Raw genomic sequence first — 22045 nt, 5'->3', positions numbered from 1 at the left:
TATCTTTCTTGAATCTGATTGACCTTGGATCATATCACTTTGGTAAGGTATTTCCCTAAAGCTCTCCTCACTGCTGACTAATAAAGTATCTCTTTGAAGAGTTCTCCACCATCCATCAGGACAGGAGTTGATATTGCAAGGATGACTAAGGAAGACCCCCTCCACAGCCCAACCGCCTTCTTTGGAAATTAACCAGTAATTTCAGAAATGACTACTGAAAGGCAAATACAGTTTAGTTGGCATTGAGAAAAACCAGTATTCTTCCCAACACTATATCCACAGTCAATCTGTGTCAAATGCCAGGATACCATTAACTGACAAATCAGATTAGCACAGTATTACCAGATACACTACAGTGGATTTAAACCAGGAGAAATCCCGACACACCTCTTAAATCCCTTGGTCTTTCAGAACTTATCTTTCAAGATAAAACAAGTGATTCTACTCCTGCAAAGAACTCTTCTGCACAATATGTGATGATTTTATTATTCAAAACATCTGATGTCTGTTGACAGTAATGATTTTGACTGTTAATTCTAACTAAATAAGCAAGCTTTATTTTAAAACTTTTAAAACTTTCCTTTAAGACCCTAGAAGCTACAGATCTGCTTATTAAAAACTGAAACTTCAGCATAGCAGACAAAAAAATAAGGCCACCTGCTACCTAACACAGCCAAAAGGGTGAGCAAGGAACTGGAATTGTCCACTTCCATCACCACAGCACTCAAGAACCCATGCGAATATTTGACAAATTCCCCACTCCACCTTCTAGTTCCATTTCACCTGATGTGTCATTTGCTTGCTTTAGTACAACTGTATCAGTATAGCTACTATAGCTGGCAAGAAAGTCAGGGTACTCTAAGCTAAAATTCTGTTTTCAAACTAGGACACAAGCCAGAGAATGAAGGAATCATAAAGATTCTAAGATGGGGGCACAACAATGCATGCAATTACATGACTGAAAATTACTGTTCATGAAAACTGCTTCAAATGATCATAAGACAGCCAGCTCCAAATAGTGGTTTTGGGGCTTTGATTTTTTCAGTCTCATGAAAAAGGATTTGTAATGTAATGTACTATTTTGGAGGCTGTAGCAAAGTACCTATCAAAGGCTAGAATTATTTATTTATAAATAAAGCAGCTGAAATTCTTAGTATCTACAGCTGTGTTTGGTCAAAAAGAAAACCTCACATCTTCCAATCCATTTATACAAAGCTGCAATATCAAAGGACTGGATATAATACTAGAGACCTCTGACTTCGTTAGATTTGCTGGTGTTGAAATTTCCTTCTATCCAGTATTTCCAAATTATTTGGAATATAAAACACATTTCACTTTACAATAAAAGTTCAAACTGATGAACATAATTTACTACATACACAGAATGTTGTGAAAACATTAAAAATCAGCTAATAATAGTAATGCTGAAAATATAGAAGGCAGTGCTGTTTTCATTAAGATACCCCTATTAATAAAGGAAGTTTGAAAATAAAGTAGGGCTTTTAAAATACTTATTTAAATACAGAAGATATAAGATAAAAAAATTATAAACCCCATACCATTTCCAAAAACACACAAGAAATATAATATACCACTTGATGGAATCTTAAATGCTTTTCCTTAACTATTTTCCAAGCAATGCAACTTTCCAGTAAGATCTCATCTAATCACTTTCCAGGATGGTTTACCCTTCTCCAATTTAATATAAAGTGTGTTACAAATGGCCAAAATCATATAAGCTATTTAACAGAAGCAGCTCCAGTCTCTTATATCATGCCCACCTATGTTTATCCTGCTAATAGTATCTATAACATCCCTCTATTAAAGTCTTAGCCTATAAACAATTTATGAAAGAAAAAGAAACCATATTACTCCTCCCACTGAAAGCTCAGGTATTTCTGTACTGTTTAAAAATAGAAACACTTAAGTTTTCTATTGAATAGTAGGCGAAGAACTCTTGGCACTTTTCCACAGGTTAGAATTTTCTGTCTGATGTCTAAATAGAACAATGTAGAGCAACTACATGACTGTAAATCAGCAGTCAGGATTAAACCACAGATGTCTGTACGACAAACTTAACTTTTGCATAATTAGAAATCTAGATTTCAGAACTAACACTAGCAATAAAGAATGCTTTAAATGGCTGGAAAAGGGAAATATTTACTGCTTACTTTACTATTGTTTCACGTACAAAAATCTTTGCAATTGCTAAGATCATTCCAGAAATCACTCCAAGGTGACTCATACATGAAGTGACCTGATTGCCTTAATATAGTCTGGTTAGTGATAAGCATTAAAATGTGTTAAAAGTCTGGGGTAACAAATTCCTACTCTTTATACTACATCTCCCCAGGCATCACAAGTCTACAATTACCATTTCTTTCAGGTATAAAGCTGAGATTTCAAAAATACTCAACTGTAACTAGAAATGAAGGATTTGTCATCATTAATGTGGCCAGACAAGGAGAATCGTAGCTTCATCATCTGCTTTTTCAGTAAGAGGAGAAATGCTTTAACAAGATTTTATATAAAGATCCCAACTTACATGTTCTGTTCCAGGACCATCCTCAGAAAAACAAAAATATGGAAGAAGAAATAAAAAGAAGAAGAAATTACTAGAGGAAGCACTGGGAAAATAGCCAAGACTAAAGGAGCAAATTATAAAAATGGGATGAAAAATTAAAAAAGTTACAGGTACCACAAAATCTACCAGAATAGGTCAATACCATTTTTTCTTCTATAGCTATGTCTACCAAAAAACCTAATAGATAGGCACATTTCTGAAAGACAGACAAAACCCATGCAGAACCCAATCAGAGCTCCTAATCCATGCATAATCCCACTTTGGAAGGGCATGTCCCTACTGAGTTTCAGGCAACAGAGTGTCTTTGCTTCTCTTTGAGAAGAGACTAATTTCTAAATTTCCCAAGGTCTTTTCCAAAAACTTGATCTACCATTTCTCAAGTGAGACGTTTGTAACACCTTAAATAAACAAAGGCAGAGTGGTGGAGAAGAAAAAGTGGAAAACAGATGGTATTCAACAGTAACTATAGGTAGGCACAGCTAACTTATTTCTTTGGGCTCTAGAAGCTATCAAAGATGTCCAGAAAAAGATTCAGAGTAAACATCTGGATTAAGGTGCTTAGAAATAACTGCTGGAGAAACTTCAAACTTCTTTCTCCCATTAGTATAAGAAAAGCTTAGATGGAGAAGAATCCCTATGAACTGCAACCTAAGTTATAAGCTATAAAACTAGACATTTTTACATAGTTATATTTGATCATGACTTTGTGTCCAAATTTGTAAAACAATCAACTGAAACATGTGAGGGCAGAGATCATCATAACTTTGTACTTACCATTTAATTATTTGTCAACTTTCTGAAAATGGAAAGTTGAAAACAAATTTATAATCATTATATAAACAGCACATTTTATATCTCTTTTCAAAAATATTCTCATCATGGAATAACAGAATGATTGACATTGGAAGGGGCCTCATGAGCCCCAGAGCAGGTTCCACGCGGGTTTTGAATACCTCCAGAGAAGGAGACTACACAACCTCTCTGGGCAGCCTGTTCCAGTGCTCGGTCACCCTGAACAATATTCTGACAAACAATTCTAATTTTCTCCTTTGTAGTAAGACAATAATTTCAGTAGAGTGGACAAATGTAGCAAAATTTAAACTAGATTTACCTCAATTCAGCTGAAAAATCATCAAGACATGTTGTAGTAAATATGGTCTCAAAAAACCATTTCCATTCAACAGATATTATTTTGGTGGTAATGAACCACTGGTCTCTAGACTTTCCACCACAGTAGACAATGATGGACAGAGCTACTTTTCACTTGCAGCTGGCCCAAAATAATTTTGTTAACACCCATGCAAACACAAAAAATTGAACACTGCAGTGACATATCAAGTACAATATGTGAACATTTCCTATGTGAATTGGTGTAAGAAGTTCTTGTTCTCATTTTTAAAACCCAGACTTGCATGACAGACTAGACATAGGACAGTGGAATACACAAAAAGGAACACTTCCAATCTTCTCTTGTTTTTCACTGCCATAATCAGAAATTCACTGTAGCAGGATATTTTACTCTTATGCTATTTGCTGGTGAACATATTCACTTGCAGTTCTACAGAAATTTATTTAAGGGTGGTCTGCTGCAGTACCATTTGTCCCTATCTGCCTGTTCTCATGCCATCAATTCTGTCAGTGCTAAACCAGGCCTGACACTGTAGCCAGTCCTCCAGTGAGGTTCAGCTCTCCACCAAATGGACTCACCACGTTCTCAGAGGAAGGCCAGGGCTCTCTGACGCAAAACAGGAAGCAGGAACAGCAAATCATGAAGGAATGGCAGGACTGCAGCAGCCCTCAGTTCATACAGCCATGGAAACATTAAGCCTGCTTCATGCTACTAAAAATAAGGCACTATCACCTCTCCCCCACATCAAAAAGTTTACCACGTTATCCAGTAATCACTGCCAAGACATTTGGCTGCTGTGCTGCCCTTCGTGCAGAGCTTCCTGTCTGATCATCCACCCTGAGAGACTTGTGTGGGAACTGACAAAACAGGCATCACGTAGGAATTTCCTAAAATGCTCCTAAGGACAGCAGCATCCTTTTTCTGCTACTGTATCACTTATTAATTTCATTACTTGAACTGAATAAGCAGCAAACAATGGATTGCACAGCATGACCAATGTTTCAACAGGGAAACTATGCAAGGCAGCGCGATATTCTCATTTGTAAAAGCAAAAATGTAAAACCAACACACCATGCTGGAATGAATTAGAAAGAGCTATTCAAGACAGTCAAACTTGCATGCAGAATTTATTGTGGTTTTTTAGATGGCTAATAAAAAAATGAAATCTTCTCCTACTATCTTTCTAATGTCAAGCTTTTGCTAGTCTTAATTACAGAGCAACAAATTAAGTACAGCATTACTATATTAACTATGTTCTTTTTCTTAACTCAGGCTAAAGCATGGTTAAACATTCTTAAATTATTTTTTTCTTTGTATTTTGCAACGGAATTCACAGCACACAAAGTTCCCAGGGTAAAACTTAAGACATCCTTCAGCTTACCCTAAGTAGCTGAAAATAAACCACAAGGAAAATTTACAACCACACCTATAAGGAAAATACTAGAAATTCACTTAATTTATAAACAAGCCCCACCTCATCAGACTTGCTGAAAGGAAATGCTTTTAGCTCATTCAACTGAAAAACAAACCACTCTACCAATACTATTGCCCCTTCACAATATTCTCTCCTGTTATATAAAGAAAATGCATTGTATATAGGTGTGACTAAAACAAAAAATACCATCAAAATAACTTTCTGGTAACAGGGACTAAACAGGAAGACAGTTACTGAATGAGTACAATCCAAGCACCACTATAAAAAATGTTCCAATTTGTAAAAATCATGTCATATACAGCACATTTACTTTCCCATACAAGTAAATCTGAAGATATTCAAGACTGAAAAGTCTAAAATCACTATTACAGGCAAGATCCAAATGTAGGAGCAAAATCAAACAAGCTTCTACTGAAACATTATCTCCTACCCATCACAACTGTGAAATTCTACATCTTAGTGACAAATGATATACAAAGTTTGACAGGGAGCATCGCTGAATAATTCTGTATTGTAGCTGTCTTCCAAGAAGATGGAGGCAGCAACCAAGTAAAACTACAGCTGCCCCAACATAAGAAAAGCAATAAAAAAAATCTGAACAACACAGATTCCAGACCAATTTAGAATAGCTAAGTAGAAACCAGAAATACAGACTTTTCCTCAGAAAGGAAATGTGGAATCAAAAGAAAATGGGGTAAAAAGTATCTGTCTGTAATTTGAATTCTGTCATATGTGCCTCATCCCTTACAAAAGCAGCTAGCATAAAGGTGAATTAGCAATTAAACTAAATCTGGTCATCTGTAAAATGCAAGGAACATCTCGATAAACTCATTCAGCTAGAAACATTTATTCGTCACTTAGAAAATGCAGAAGGCCTAACATTTCTGGCAGAGGAGTTCATCCCTACAGCCCAGAAGCTCCAAGAACAACTTCAAGCCCTTAATGATGCTCTGGTTTGGTATGCTGTATTTCTTTATCATGCATGCCCCCTAACCAGGTTCAGAGTTTTTTCTTCTGTTCTGCAGTGAACAATCGATCTAGAGGATTTTTTGCCTTTCCTTTGCAAGAGAACCACCCATCCTCACTTAACTCATGCAAATAACAAACAACTCTCAAAGCTCCCACAATAAAGAGCGATCAATGATCTGGAGGATTCACTTCAGAAGGAGGCATAAGGACAGTACAACAATGCGATCCCAAAAATCTGCAGACTGCTTTATTAATTCTGCTTTTTTTTGAAGAAAAACATAAAAGAAGTAATACTGTATGATCTTGCAGGTGTAGATAAAGACCCATATCTCACTGAGCTATGGGAAGAGGAAGAGAATTAATCCTAGGGAACTTGAAGTACAGCCAAAGTTTTTTTAAAAATTGCTTCATACTAAAGAAATGTAAATTAAATATAAATGAGTAATAATGAAAAAAAGAAGTTGGTCTTTCTCCTCGAGGAGGAAAAAAATTGGCTTGCTCAGCCAATCTTCCTCAAGTTGTGCTTTTCATTTCTAAAGATAAACTACTTGACTATATCACTATCTTGGTAAAATGTAGGAGAAAGTGAAAAGGGAAAATATTAATTCACATCCACAAGGAAAAAAAATCACTAATGATCCAGATTCATAAATATAAAAAATACTCTTTAGTACTGAAATAGTGTCTGTTCACCCAAGTACATTCAAATAGAAATCCACTTTAAGAAATGTGCCTATTTCTGCACTGTTGCTAGAAAATGTAATTAGACTTTTTAACATCTTGAGTACAAAAAATAACTGATCATCCAAAATAATTAGCAACTAATTTCCATCTCTGAACACTAGAACACTAGCATGTTTCTGAAATTTATCTCAAACCCAATGCATTGTCACATTCTATGGCAAGATGAAAATGAGTCTTCTCTCCTACATAGTCCCAAATTTTAATCAAGCTGGACAGAATAGAAATACATAACTTTTTTTTTTCAATTTAATCCTTTGACCTTCATCTGAAAAACATTAATAGTTGCAGGTATTCTACCACATGAAAGGGAATTTTACTTTTTCCATTATTACATTTTAGAGTATCTTTGGAATCTTCCAATATCCAGAGTTTCCCTTCTATTGTTATAATTCACTAGGATTTCCCTTTTTACCTTATGCTTACCCTGATTATTTGAAGGTTTATGACTACTCTCACAGAAGTTTTCAATTCCTACCTTTTAACACTAAACTGAATTTTTCAGCTCTCAAACTGCCTGAAGCCTCAATTCAGTTTTTATACTAACTGAACAGATGCAATAGGTAGTACAAACCCAAGTTCACCTATATACTAATTCATTAGTATGTACTACACGTACCTGTTCCAGCAAGGCATAATTTTGAGAAATTAGAGCCAACAGACCTTTAACTCTTATGCAAGTAATATGTACCATCCAAATCTCTTATGCATATGCATAGTACATAAAGATGATAATGAAGTGAACTGACAAAGGGTATTTCAAGCGATGTTCTTTTTGGACAATAGTTAGCCCTGTGTTGTTATTTTTCATTACAGGGGAAAACCAATGATTTCTATAATCAGGATTACAGTACTTCCCCAGCTGATTAGGCTACTGCACGAGGCAGAGTGCTTTCATAACAAAGAGCTGGCTGTGACTTTCACAATGTAAGAACTACTAATGCATTAATTTTTTGAGGCTCAGAAGACATCCATCCCACAGCTCCACAAAACAAGTGTAACACAAACATACGCAGAGTATACACATCAGTACTTCAGACATACTGGGGGTTTGTAACCTATCATCCTGAAGTTGACCTTTCAGTCATATTAGTCAGCAATAAGGGCGAGGTAGAAGAATGAACCTGACAAAATTAATTCACACAGAAGTTTGGTTTCTAAACTGTTTGCTCTGTAGTAGATAAAGAATGAACATAAGGTGTTCAAAGTTTTGCCCACATAAAAATCCTGGCTATAAACTCAATCTTAGGGGCTCAAGGTCTCTTTAGTATGTGAGTAAATCCTGAAGATCTACTTTCTCTAGTTGTCTGCTGCTTTCAGAAATTGACAATGTGCAATGTCAAGAGATCTAAATCACAATTTTCGTGCCTCCTGCTTAATATTCTACCATTTTTTGGTAATTCAGAAATAAAGTCTCTCTCCCTATCTTTAGTAATTTCTAAAAACGTCTTCTGAATAAATCTGCTTATAGAGACAGCATGTGTCACCACAAGTTTCCTCACAGCCAGCATCTATTAGCATTCACTAAGTACCCAAAATCAGTAGGCCATTTTAATACCACCTACTACTTTCTTTCACAAGATAGTCTCAATTTTCCTTGTAATATGGAAAATTTTTCCACCACAGAAAAAGATCTAATTTATTCTTACAATTTTACAGGGGCACAAAAGTGGTGGTAAAGATGAGCACAAGATACAAGTTAGTGGCATGGGATGCACTATACAGCCACATTTGAGTCACCTTGCTTTGAGTGAGAATACAGAGAAGGTCTAAGAGAAGGGCTCTCACAGGGTAATTCTGGTCTCTGAAAAAGTATTCAAGTCATCTAGACGTGCAGAACCCAGTTTGTACTATCAGGAAATGAGAAAAACAACCATTTTTCAGTTTCACTACTTTCATTTTTCCCTCAAGTATACTGACAGCAAAGTTTTTTGATACTAAAGGGTTTTGTTCTCTTTGCAAAATGTTTAAATGTGATGATCTAAAAAAACATGCCTTTGTTTCTTAAAGTATCAGAATCATCTCGAAGTGAAACATAAAAGCATGTCATACCTCCCCAACCTTAAAGTGAAGAATACTAATACTGAAGGAAAGAGAGAAAAGTAGTGTTTGTAACAGTTCAGCGTTGCCTTTTAAAGGTGATAACTATTTCCTGTATCTGTACCTCAGACAAAAAAAAGTCTCTTAAAAAAAGTCTCTTTAAAAAAGTCTCTATTCTCTTCTAAGGAATAATTCAGTCTGGGATGAGGCAGTTTAAAGATCACTACAGTATTACAAAATCATATCTCAGCCTCCTTTTAGGATGCTACTCTCCAAGCTTACTCTTACTCCTGCAGCAAATTTGTTGTATTTCAAAAGTACCTTCTGAAAATGGAAATCAAAGGCTTGCATACAAATACTTACTGCAGGTATCAGTAACTTTTTTACTTCTTCAACAGCCCTCTTCAGTTTTATTTCTGCTCTGTTCTGAGCATCCTCCACAGTGATAAGTACATGTAAATCTTCATTCAGGTGTTCCCAGTTGGGCTTGCCTCGATTCTGTTCTTCCTAAAAAAAATTAAAACATGGAAGCTATGAAGCACTTACATTCTGTATAAAACAATCACAAACAGTAGATAAATTCAAATTTATAAATTCTGTAAATAGTATGAACTTTATTCTCAGCAATGTTTCTTCATACTTTGGAGACTTTCATATCATATGAACTTAGCCTTCAAAATATCATTTTTGGGGTTTTGTTTTGTGTTTTGGAACCTCCTACACTATATTATACTTTTTAAAGACTACAATATATATGCTGTTTCTTACGAGTACCTCCTCCAGCTGAATAAAGGAACAAGAATAGGAATACAAACACAGTATGACTTTCAATATTATTTAGAGCCTTTCAGGAGTTAAACAGGTAAGACATACTAGTGGCTAAGCAACCTATCTTTTGAAGAAAAGTGAAACAGACACCAGACATAGAAACTCCATCTGAATCACTACAAAGAACAGGAAAGCAATTCTCCAGTGTTAAGAATCACTTTCAAATACTCATGAAGACAAGATTCAAAGAATCAAACACTCCAAAAGGAAAAGAAGTTGCCATTTTCAAAGGAGAGCTGCATGTACTGGATGAAGGAAAGAGAGGAGGAGATGACAAGTCTTTATTACTGAAGTTACGTAAGGGCAAGTGACAAGATGGTCACCAGTACACAGGTACTCATCACATCCATGGCATTAGTGATCCCAAAGATAAATATTAGAAATGTTTTCAGAAAGAGAAAGCATGCCAAAAAAAGCATTTCAATTTTAAACAACAGAAACCAATACATTTAAGTAACACATCCAAGTATACAGTCTTCCAAAAAATAGGATAATGAAACACAACACAAAAGAATCTTCCCAACTCCTTTTTTAAACAGTGAATAAAGCTAGCTAAATTTTCATGAAACTTCACTGAATCTTGACAATATTTAAAATATAATAAAACAAGTTTAAAAAATGGGGCCTCAAAAAAAAAAGCTTATTACAACTTTAAATCTATAAAAAGGCCTATATAAACAAATCCTACTTATTCAAAATTTAAACAGCTGAGTATAACAGATAAGTCTCCTATTTGTAAAATAAACCGTTGTGGCTTAACCACAATTCATACTTTAACTTTGCCTTTTTTTTTTATTTGTAAATATGTCTTTTCCCCCAAATTTCATTAGAAATTCCTCCAGGAAATCAGATACATTGAGGGAATCTTCTAAGATTTAATACCAACAAATGTTTGCAGTGCCTCGTATTCATATATACCTGCTCCTCAGAGTGTTAAATTTTTAATTCAGCTAAGTCTGAAATGTTTTCTGGAATACACAAAGATAAAAATGGGGGGAACTGAACCATGAGAGATGTATGAAAAATGTATGCAAAGGAATCAGTACTTTGAAACTACTTTTCACTACACGTATGAAACATGCACATATCCATTACTCCACACTATCAGATATAGTGGTGTGTTTTGTTGTTGATAATGTTATTTTTGCCAACTTTTTTAACAAAGGTGGCTGTGAAATTAGGTCTGCCCATTTCAGAAGCTGGAAACAAAGAGAAAAATCTCACTTATGATATAACACAGAAACAGATGCAAAGTGCAGCTGAGTTAAAACATCCTCTCTGTTGAAATGTAATCTTTGAAAGAACTGTCTATGACAAGGCATTTGCAACTTATTTATTCAGTCGTTATCAAAACTCCACGGTTACTTTTTAAACAATTCCTTTTTTTTTTAATCCAAAGCAGGAATGAGCTGTTTTCTTTTAAGATGGTGACAAGCAACACCAATATGAGGTAGTATATAAAATTATATATAACAGGTATGAAGAATGAGAGAAGGTTCCTAAACCAGCAGAGGGCAGAGGAAGAAATGTGCAACTACCTCTTCTTGCACTGACCCAGCGTTGGAATGGGAAAGGTCCCGGTTACTAACACCAGATGCAAGAAACCTGCACAACCACAGTAACACGGGAGGCAAAACAAATAAAACAAATCTTAAAGGCCAAGAGGAACAAATGTTAAGGAAAGGTGTCCCCAGGTAAAGCAGCAAGTTCTGCTCCTGAAAGACAAGGAATGCCTCAATGCAGTTTTAGCTACCACACCATTAAACACCACGTATCATGTTTATAAATAGTGTTAGCAAACATAAAGGGTCTTTATGGTGGTGTATCCTTTTCTCTCATAATGAAAACAATATGGTGCAAAGTCTCCAAAACTTGTGTCAGATTAATATTACATCAAGTATTGGCCCTGTATTCCAAATTAGTCTGTTGCAGCATAAGAATTTTTTCCTCAGTTTAAAAAAAGAACAAAAAGCTGCATATAGGACAAACAAGCTGCATATAAGACAAACTAATGATACTGAAGGTTTTTTAATCCCCCTATTTAACTTTTAGGTGGAACATGTTGAGTGTAAGTTTTATAATCACAGGTATTATTAGGGTGAGACCTCACAGCACAAGCAATCATACAAACCACTTATCAGCAAGATAACTGATTAGCGTATGACTATAAGCTCTTCTACGGCCATAAAGTACAGTAATAGAAGTGCTGTTGTTGAGGGTGCTATTTATTACACCACATGGTAGGACTGAAAGAAAAGTTAAGAGTAAAATTTCTTATACTGTTTAAAAAAGAAAAGAAAAAACAGAGTTTTCCAATTTATGTTTATGAACCTCAATACACTGGGGTTATGATTTCATCCAGTGCTCCCATTCTGTCTCATGAGATGGTTTTCTTAGTGGGTTAACAGTTTTCTAAGAAATATCTTTTGTTTGATTGAGAATGCTAATTGAATGTTATACCAGGATGTATATTTGATTATTTACATGTTTGGTTTTATCCAAATTGGGAAATTCAGGTCTCTACCAGCTCATTCATTCCAACAGAAAGTCAGGCGCAAAACACAGAGATAGTAATGAAAGAGAGATAATCTGCAAACCTCTTGCACTTAAGAGCTACCATTTTTTAAGCTACCTCATTCTCCTTTTAAATCCTAATAAGGATGGTTTGGAAAAACATACTTTCCCCCAAGTAAAATCTTTATTTATAGTAAACTAGTCCTCTGTGCAACAACTCTTGAACACATCTTTTCTCAACCATGTTTGGTTATAGTAAAGCCTGAACAGGAAAGTTGAATATATCTGGAACACAAGTAGGAAGGTATCTTTCTGAAGACTCATGAAATATGGTCCAAGATTTTACAAGCTGATTAGGGCTTTCTTTTGAATTTTTGGGGGAGAAAATTGTGAAAATGTGGGGAGGAAAGAATTACTAGAACTTGCCTCATTGCCTAACTTGGTACAAAGAAGCTACAAGATGTGGTGGTCTTGAAGTGAATTGCAGATAAGACAAACCAGTTCACTTCACAGATTCAGAAAATGTCTGGGGTGGGAAGGAACCCTGAATATCATCCAATCCAAGCCCCCTGCTCAGGGCAGGGTCAGCTCAAGCATGTTGCTATGGGCCAGGTTTTAAATATCTCCAAGGACAGACACTCCATCCCCTCCCCCGGGAGACCTGTTCAATGTTCAACCAGTGCTCAGTCATAACAGAAAAAAAAAAAAGCTTTTTCCTAGGTTTAAATATAATTTCTTTTCTTTCAGTGTGCACATTGCCCCTTGTCTTTCAGTAGCAACTTTTGATCCATTCAGCCTAGTTGCCAGGTCTACCTATTGAAAAACCAGTCAGGAGTAATAGAAATTGCCATGAGAATTATTTTGGGAAAGAAACATTTGCTACCGCAGCAGGAAGGGCATGCAGGAAAAAACACCATCAGGGAAATCAGAAAACCTGACTAAGACTTGGGGAAAAAGGAATTCAACTGCATATATTCAAAATTGAATTACATACACAAGAAGCAACTGGCAGTGTGAAATCTTCCTGCATCCCAGAGATTGTCTATGGAAGAATTACACAGGAAAAATGGAGACTGAAGATGTACTACAGATGAACTGCAAAGTAAAGTGATTTACACCACAACCTTGGGGAACAACAATATTAGGAAAGCTTAATTATAACCAAACTATCTTGTCTGCTAAATTAAAGAACATTAAGGACAACATAAATGGCAGATGGAATGTCACTATGTTCCTTGTTTGGCAGAAATTTCAGTATCCTTAAATATAGCCTAATTCTGTAGACAGACCTGCTTTCATTCTGTTGCCTGTGCATATACAGTCATTAATCCTCAGAGTACCTATGCACAATAATGGACTACTCAATATTTATCTTGCTATTAAGGCCAATGTATTAGGTAGTTTAAAAAAAATATTGCTACAAGTCCTAAAATTTAGCTGCAGAAAAAAAAAAGTAGTCTAGCTACAGGAATTTTCTAGGGGAGGGATTTAGGGAGAAGCAGAAAAGCAGGTAAAGGATGCAACTGACTTGAATCTATAAAATCAAACTTAAATATTAGAAAGATTGTTCCTTCTGGGGAACTACTGCAGTCCAACTCACTGTAAAATTGTATCCCATATTTTCGACATACCTCACCATACCACAGTAACTTCAAGTTGTGGCCTTGCACCTCTGCATCTTGGGCCTAAATGGCCATTCCTATTTACATCTCCATATCCCATCCCAAAGCTTTCTTCTTCATTCTTCAGTCTCTGACTGAACAAGACTGAGACAGGAGTTTCCTAGCTTTCTGTAAGCTACGCAAAGTAGATGACTGAAAACTCTTCTAGAATAGAGTTCAAAGTCAGGTCTCTATCTAGCCAAAACGTTTCAAAGAACTTCAAACCCAAATGAAAGAAGTGTCAAGGTCGACTGAAATTGTAAAAATTATTCAAATGTTGGAAAAGGAAAATATCAGCACAAAGAAAATCACCAAAAATATTTAATCATCAACTTAAAAAAACTCTCAGATCTTATTTCTCACCCCAAAGACTTTCACAGTATGGCAAACTATCGAAAAATAAGTTGACAAATTAAGAACTGGTGAAGTAGGATCCAGTCACTTCCAATTGTCAGAATACCATTAAAGAAAAATGAAATAAACACTAATGAAAAAATACTATGCTAGTATCTGTTTATATGCAGCCAGAGAAATATTAGTTAAACAATAAAGAAAGAATGGAAGAATGCATGCAGTGTGGTAAGAGTGGAAGCAACTTTTCCACAAGGCACTTTTTTCAGAAAGCTATGAGCTATTCTATAGTAATAAAAAAAGTGCAGCTTCCATTCTGTGCACTTTTTTCCACTCCATCTCATACAATTTCCTGTAATGTAGGCCACTGAAAAGATACAAAACCAGCTCAGTACCAACAGCAGGGAACTTTTAAAGAAATAAAGTCACCAGTTCAAGCAAGTGTTGAAAATTACCCTTAGTATTCTCACTCATCTTGAAGTGATAGGCTATTAAATTCTGTTTTCATCAACCTATTAAGCAAGCTGGTCTCCCTTTTGAATGACAAAAACCACAGAAAAGATAGAGTAAAAGGGAAGAATGTTTTCATATAATGTCAAATTGAACACTAGAATTAAAAGGCATCAGAATAGCTTTAGTCCTTCAAATGATACAAAGGTTTAATTCAAGTACACTAGGAACTTTAATTAAAAATATCCTAAGATAGAAAAACCAATATAATCACTCACAGCTACTTCTCAGAGTCAAATGGAGGAGGTAAGATGTGGAGAGAAGAAATTCAGCTATTTAGTAAAAATCTCACAATATATTTTGTCTAATAAATTGTGCTGTAGGTACATTAATTGACAGTAGGTCTAGGTGAATATTTCTTTTCCACAATGAAAACATTCACACATATATATCAAAGTTTCAAAAACAATTCAAAGAACAGTTTAAAAGAAACTGTGTGGATTTAAAAAAATAGAACTAACATGTCGATTTTAAAGAATTCTGAAACAGAAGTTAAATTTAGCAAAAAGTCACAAATAAGGTCATAAATAAAATCCAGTCCTGATCTAATTTTAGTATTTTTAAGTAAGACATGATATGTATTGCAGCCATGCAACAATATCTGAATTTGTAAGTCCAAAAGAAACATTATTCAACCATTTAATGCAGTCTACATCTTACTTTACAACCTTTTGTTGACATAGCTGAACTGGTAAAACCAAGTCAGAGGAATCTTAGGGGAATGCACGTTGCCCTAAAGTCATATACTCCCAACCTTTCAAGAGTTGTCTGTCTCGTTTTGTTTAATGAAACTTCTGTTCTTGCAACTGTTCTGCCAACCTGAGCTACCGAATTGTATTTTTAAGTTTTTGGCACCTCTGCTGCAGAGATAGTTCAAGACAAACATCCAGAAGACGGAAGATTTCTGTAACATTGTGCAAGGAATAAACCACTCAGTCTACAAATAATTCCACATCAGCTGATCCGTATTCATGGGAAGTCCAGACGTAATGAAGCAAAAATCCCTTGGATAATCTCTTACTGCTGTATTACTGCATCCTTTCCTGGGCAGTGTAACAACTTCCTAAGGTTCACTGCCTCACTGCTCCCTCTGGGACTGGCCCAGCACCACAGCAGCCTTTCAGACCACATGCTGATGCAGCAGAAGCCTCCCCACTTCCCCCCTCATCTTCTGCTGGACAAGGGAGTTTGCAACCATGAAGGGCTACAGAGTGCCAACACAAGGTCACTGCTGGGAAAAGGAGAAGTTGAAGGACCATATTTTAACACATAACTGCCCCTTAAAAGGCTGTCTCACCATGTCTCATGAAGCTATCATCGGTGAAACCCAATTATGCACGTGCCAGGGACAGAATACAGGCATCTTTGTTATCTGGTATGAAGAAACCTGCTCATCTGTGCATTAAATGATAGCATTACAGTAATAACTGTAAATGGGGCTTCCTCCTTCCATTTCTGTGACTGAATCTTAGGTCTCAACAGGATTGGCTGCTAAAAAGCAAAGAAAAAGTCCTGAAAAACAACCCCTCCATCTCCAAACCTGTATTTGAATGATACAGTCCTGATATTAACATTTCAATAGAAGTTGTTAATTTAGATGAGGCCTGCAAACAAAATCAGGGCTTAGGTAAGTACCAAAAATAGAGGTTTTTATCAGATGGAACTCCAAGCCAGCCCTGCAGAAAACCAGTTTAAAATGATGCACTAATTACAGTATCTGTTTGAACAACAGAAGTAATTTTATAACATGAAGCATCAGAACACACTGATTGTCCTAACCCCTGCTGATAAACTGCTTTAATTGTGCAGTTACAGTCAGGCAAATTAACATAGACTTTTGCTCCTACTGAGTTTCTAATGGCAGCAGTTCACAAGCAGAAAGCTGGTAAAAAAAGTAAGGCTACGAGGATATGCTGAGGGAATAGTACCTGGTCAGGGAGAACAGGCAGCTTACTCCACATTTAGAATTCCTGACCAAAGTTTCCACCTATAGAAACAGCAGATCAATTGCTTAAATTAACAGTCACATACTTGTTTTTGGTTGTCAAACAAGTTAGTGCTATTTATCAAGTCTTTAATTATAAATTATTATTGTATAGCAAGATTATTGTATTGTATTATTGTACAGGATTGAAAAAGTAGGTGTCTTCCAGCATGCATTAAACTAGCCAGTAGCTGTCAAACATGGTCAAAGGGCATTATCTAAAGCATCTTTTAAGAACTGTTCTAAAAATAAATAAAATCTGGCAGCATGAAACAACCTAATGTTTAAATGACACAAGAAGATTCTGCTCTCTGTCCCAAAGCTTCATCACAGACGCTGCGCTCAGGGCACTTCAAACCAGGCACCGCCCCAAGTTCAGATCTGCCCTGCACTCAAAATGGTTCCTAAAGGCTCCCAACACCGCCCCGGACGCTTCAGCTTCCCAGCACGAGTGACCGGGGCCGCCACAGCCCTGGGGGCTGCAGACAGGATAAGAAGCCCTGTCACCATCGGTGTCACCGCCCGCCCCGCAGGGCTGCGCTGCACCGGGAGCGCTCCGCTCCGGAGAGCCCAGCCCGCAGGAACTTGGGCAAAACCGGGAACTTTCTGCCGAACTGCTGCAGCACTGCATCTCCCCAGCAACTCCTGCTTGCGTGCTTCTCTCGGGTTGTGCCCGTGTGAAAAATAAGGTTTGTGCAACAAGCTGTATTGTGGAATGCCATCAAAGCCCAGAGCCTGTTAAGACTGAATATTTCACTGCTGTGCGTTGAAAGTAAAAAAGTTTTGCACGCATCAGTATCCACAGGGAAATCAATGAGAATTTAGTATATGAAATGCATAGCATAAACTCAGTATCTGGACAAATTCATTAGAGATGAATGCAACTTTTACTATTGATACTTAAAATTACTATGAAGTAACAAACTTCACCCAGGCGGAGGAGTGAGAGTGTTCATTTCTCTGACTTTGGACTACAGGTAAGAGTTTTAACACTTTATCAGTATTCCTGGCATAGTAAACTTAATATGGATACAGTTACACTAATATCTAAGTACGTCTTTATTCCTCTACAGAAAAGGGAATAAGCACTATGAAACATTTCACAATATTGTGATTCTTCTTACACACTGAACACTCACTGAACAAACATCAAATTCCCTTGAAGGAAAATTAAATACCCATAAATCCTGAATGCAACTCTTCAGAGTTAGCTTTAGCTGGCTTTTTGAAGGGAAGTACCTCTGTATTCTGAATTGCAAGGTACAAAAGGCATTTTTCAGTGCAGGCTTCAATCAGCAAAACCTAATCTGTGAAAGTGGACACATTCCTCAGAGTATTCTCTAATCAGGAAATACAGGCAGTAAGTGTATTTTAACTCATGACTCAAGTCCATTCATCATCAGCCACTAATGAAATTAAACTTCAAAATAACCTGCAACTGTTCTAAAATCACTTCTGCATATTTCCTTCTGAGTTTATGAGCATTATTAATAAGTATAAAGCTGATTCCACTATTCAGCTTTAGATAAAGGATGACAAAAGTGTTCTTTTATATACCTTATTATCAAGCAGCACCTATGTACCATGTATATACAGTAGATTACTCAATTTATTTCAAACACTTTACGATTTTTATTTTTAAAATAATTAATGGGATGTTAAAATTATATATAAACATATAAGTAATAGAAAACAAGTCTACAATGGATCAGTTTTTATGAACATGAAAAGGTATCTCTTAAAACAGAACCAACATGTCACTAATATCATAGTGACTATATAATACTATGGAATTTACTCTTTCAAGTACATAAAGATTCTTTTCTATATCTGAGTTTTTATTTCAGTAGTATTCCAGTATTATGTTTTAATTTACCATTTTATTTCCTTCTACCCAGGAAGAAGACTAGGACACCAAGGTACTAGCCTTGCTAACACATGGCTCTATTCCACCCAAAAACTTACCAAGGTAGCTAAAACTGTGCTAAAGTTCATGATGACAGGCAAAATAGGCTTAATTAAACTGAAATCTGATGACCATTTTCCATCCGGGATTCTCAAACTAGGAGATCTGAAATGCTGACATGCAGAAGGGCCTAATCTAATATATGCTCCAAAAATAACTCAAGGCATGTCAACTTCAAGAAATTTGCTTGAAGAAAGAAGCTGCAACTCTAATAAAATGCAATGTAACTATCCAGTGGTTTGTACACATCCAGGAACTGAGCATCAATATCCTATACTGCCTCAGGTAAAAAGTCACCAACATCACCAGGTGGTGTTCCAGGAATGATCTGATACCGGGCCACGGAAACACAGAAGGAGGTGCTTCCCACTTTGCCCTTCTGCAAATCACTGCCCAGAAGAAGGAGGGGGGGAAGGGAGGCAGCCCTAGCCCAAACAAAACAGACTTCATTAGGAGCTAGGTTCCTGTGTTTTTACAGTTGTGAATGATTAAGTAAAACATAAATAGCATACTGAGGCGTACCCTTACTTATAGCTTCAACGGAATCATCCTTGTTTTTCATTTTTCCATTAATATGAAACTTTTATTTTCATCTGTGCAACAAACACAAATTGTAGAAAGCATCACAGGCACCTCTGATTTAATGATTTGGGAGCTTAGGGGAACATCTGAGCAGTGATTTCACATTTTGGAATACTTATTGTATTGTTTACACTGAAGTGCTATCACTCTTCCTCAACTGTATTTATAGGGGAAAAAACTGTCTGCTCATTGGTTTCTCAGTCTTTTAGTCTACACAGTAGACCACTCCCAAGTATTTCTCTGAGAATCTTTTTTTTTGATGGTTAAGAGAAAATCAAGCAAACAAACAAAAATCAACAAACTAAAACCCCAACCCCAAACCACTGTTCTTGACTCCAATCTGGAATGCCATTTGCAGCATGCTGTATTTGGAAAACTGCACTCTGTGTTGTATTAGACACTACAACTCGGCCAAGTAAAAAAACATTAAACCAACTATACTTTTGCGTTCAATGGAATGCATGATCAGCTCCTAAGCTAGTAGTGAAATTTTACATGTTTTGGAACATTTTCTTTCCTCTTTTGATGCACTATCATGTAACTTTCAACAACAGTAACTGCTGCACATAACTGTGGCATCTCAGCCATTTCTATTGCTCCATTCCATGTTTTATTTCCTCTGTCTTATTTTGACTTGATTGCTGCTTCACACAGCAAACCGGGCCTATGTATTAACATTCTCCTCACCAATAATTTGAATTCAGTGTTAAATTGATCTATTTTGCAGCTAAACTCATCCTCAAACCCCTGGGCTCCTGCTCTTTTAAGACAGCTCTACATATATGTGATGTTAAACTAACTAAAAGGGTGAAGAAGTATTGAAATATACCCACACTTCTCTTCAGGTGCTATTCCTGCTTAATCTAAACATGAATTCCAGAAACTTTCACTCATTTATGTTAAAAGCCTATGAGAAGTAGACAGAACTACAATAATTCATACATAAATTTGAGAAATTTCAGATTTTTTTTATAATCAGGAATAAGTGACGGGATTCTCTTTCCAAACTGAATTTACAGACCTCTTAAGGAAAAGGAGGGGAAACAAATACCAAGAAGAGCAAAAAAATGTAACAGCTAAGTGACCTTTTGGAAGTACCAGAATAAGCAGCTGCTGATACCTTACATTTTAATGCCAACACATCCACACTTCACGTCCTTCCTCTCCATTTGCCTATTGCTTCCAGAGTCCCATGGCTCAGCCCTTGCCTGAAAATCTGACCATTGTGCTGTTAGCATTTCCCCAAGAGAGGGAGAGGTTGCACATGCCTCTCATGTAGATAAAAAATACAAGATATATCAATAAGGGTTCCTCTGCGTAAATATTAGTGAAGGTCTTAAGGGAGTACATTGAAGACAACTTTTAAAATTGCAATATATTCCTGGCAACCCTTTGCTTTTTTTGTTACAAAATAACTGTAAACTTTTCAAAGAGAGAATTTTTCTTCCCCATTTTCCCATGCTGCTAACATTTACAACAATACACCATTACTAACATTAGTATCCTTTCTGAGACTGCTTAGCACTTAGTAAGAGAAGTGAAATTTCACTAACTCCAAAGCTTTGCACAAAATACACAAAGATGTTTCTACAGAACAGTTCTAACATAAACTTACATTGAACACATTAACACAACCCCAGTGTGCCAAGAAAACTAAAAAGTACCACCTCTTAGCCCACAATATAATGGACAAGTTTCAGATGCAGCATACAACTATGCATAGAAGCCAAATTTAAGAAAATAAAACTAAAAATTCTTCCCTATTTCCTCCCCTCCCCCCAAAAATGACGTAAAAAAGTAACAAGTTTATATTTTTTACTTTTTGTATGTACAAAAATGTGACCTCAGTTTAAGAACATGAAGTAACTACTGTTTCTATAAACTCAAATGAGACTTGTAATGTAAAATAGAATTATTGTTAAAATGATACGTTGTTAGCTTTATTTTAGGACATTGTGATCTTTAGGTTTTTACTGTTCGTCAGAGCAATTAAAAAAAGACTCATGACTCAAACCAAACATACCTCGGTAGTAGTTTAGTAACTTCAAGTAACTCAAATAACTTCCCAAGCCATAAAGAAACTGTTTAACTGCTCAGAGAAATGAGGGGGGAAGGAAAAAATTAAAAGAGCTGAAACAAACACTCAACATCACTGATTTTTTAAGAATGATTCAGGGACAGGTTGGGGAAGGGAAAGGATAGAATATATACCTTTAACTTGTGATATTCTCCCAACAGAACTTTACCTGCGGGCTACAAGAATGCACCAAATGCAGGAAAGAGGCCTTGTGCAGGAAAGCAAAGCTGTTTTTATTGCTAGGACCAGGCTGACATGGTTGCAATGCCAGAGTTTTAACTCAAAGTCTATATTTTGCAATTCTTGAGAATGGTTCTCTGTGATTTGGATGTGTAACTAAATAATAGCAACCAAGTTTTGACAAGAGCAGGCAGAGTCAGACTGGAAAACACAGGATGAGAGGGAGGGATGTAATCAATGTTACAACACCTCTCACACATAAACTGAAGTGCTTTGTGCAATCCCAACCTTAGCGAAAAATAGTGCATCAAGTACTTATATGATAATACCTAGTATTTTTCTTATTTCCCCTTTCTTGTTTCAATTCTTGGGATGAATCTTCATTGGAGATTTCCTCAAAGATGTACTCCTGCTTCCTCCAGATGTGCCAAGATAGCAAGAACACTCAAGTGCCTAGGCAGCTAAATGCTACCCGGTACATTTGGATTAAAATG

The 22045-nt window shown here is 36.3% G+C and overlaps 1 protein-coding gene across 10 annotated transcripts in view; it reads right to left on the bottom strand.

Annotated features, from left to right (window-relative positions):
• The window catches only part of QKI (QKI, KH domain containing RNA binding), a 146301-nt gene that overhangs the window by 35399 nt on the left and 88857 nt on the right, over positions 1 to 22045 (bottom strand). For all 10 annotated transcript variants that reach the window (XR_004060643.1, XR_004060645.1, XR_004060644.1 and 7 more), the window contains one exon: positions 9262 to 9405. Coding sequence is in view for 7 of the 10 variants with exons in the window: in XM_030946718.1 (XP_030802578.1) it covers positions 9262 to 9405 (144 nt within the window). In the remaining 3 variants the exon portion in view is untranslated. The remainder of the gene's footprint in view (positions 1 to 9261; positions 9406 to 22045) is intronic.

The sequence above is a fragment of the Camarhynchus parvulus genome, chromosome 3 (genome assembly GCF_901933205.1).
Source record: "Camarhynchus parvulus chromosome 3, STF_HiC, whole genome shotgun sequence".
Lineage (NCBI taxonomy): Eukaryota > Metazoa > Chordata > Aves > Passeriformes > Thraupidae > Camarhynchus > Camarhynchus parvulus.
The sequence above is the reverse complement of the archived record's forward strand: the minus strand, read 5'-3'. Positions and strand labels throughout refer to the sequence as shown.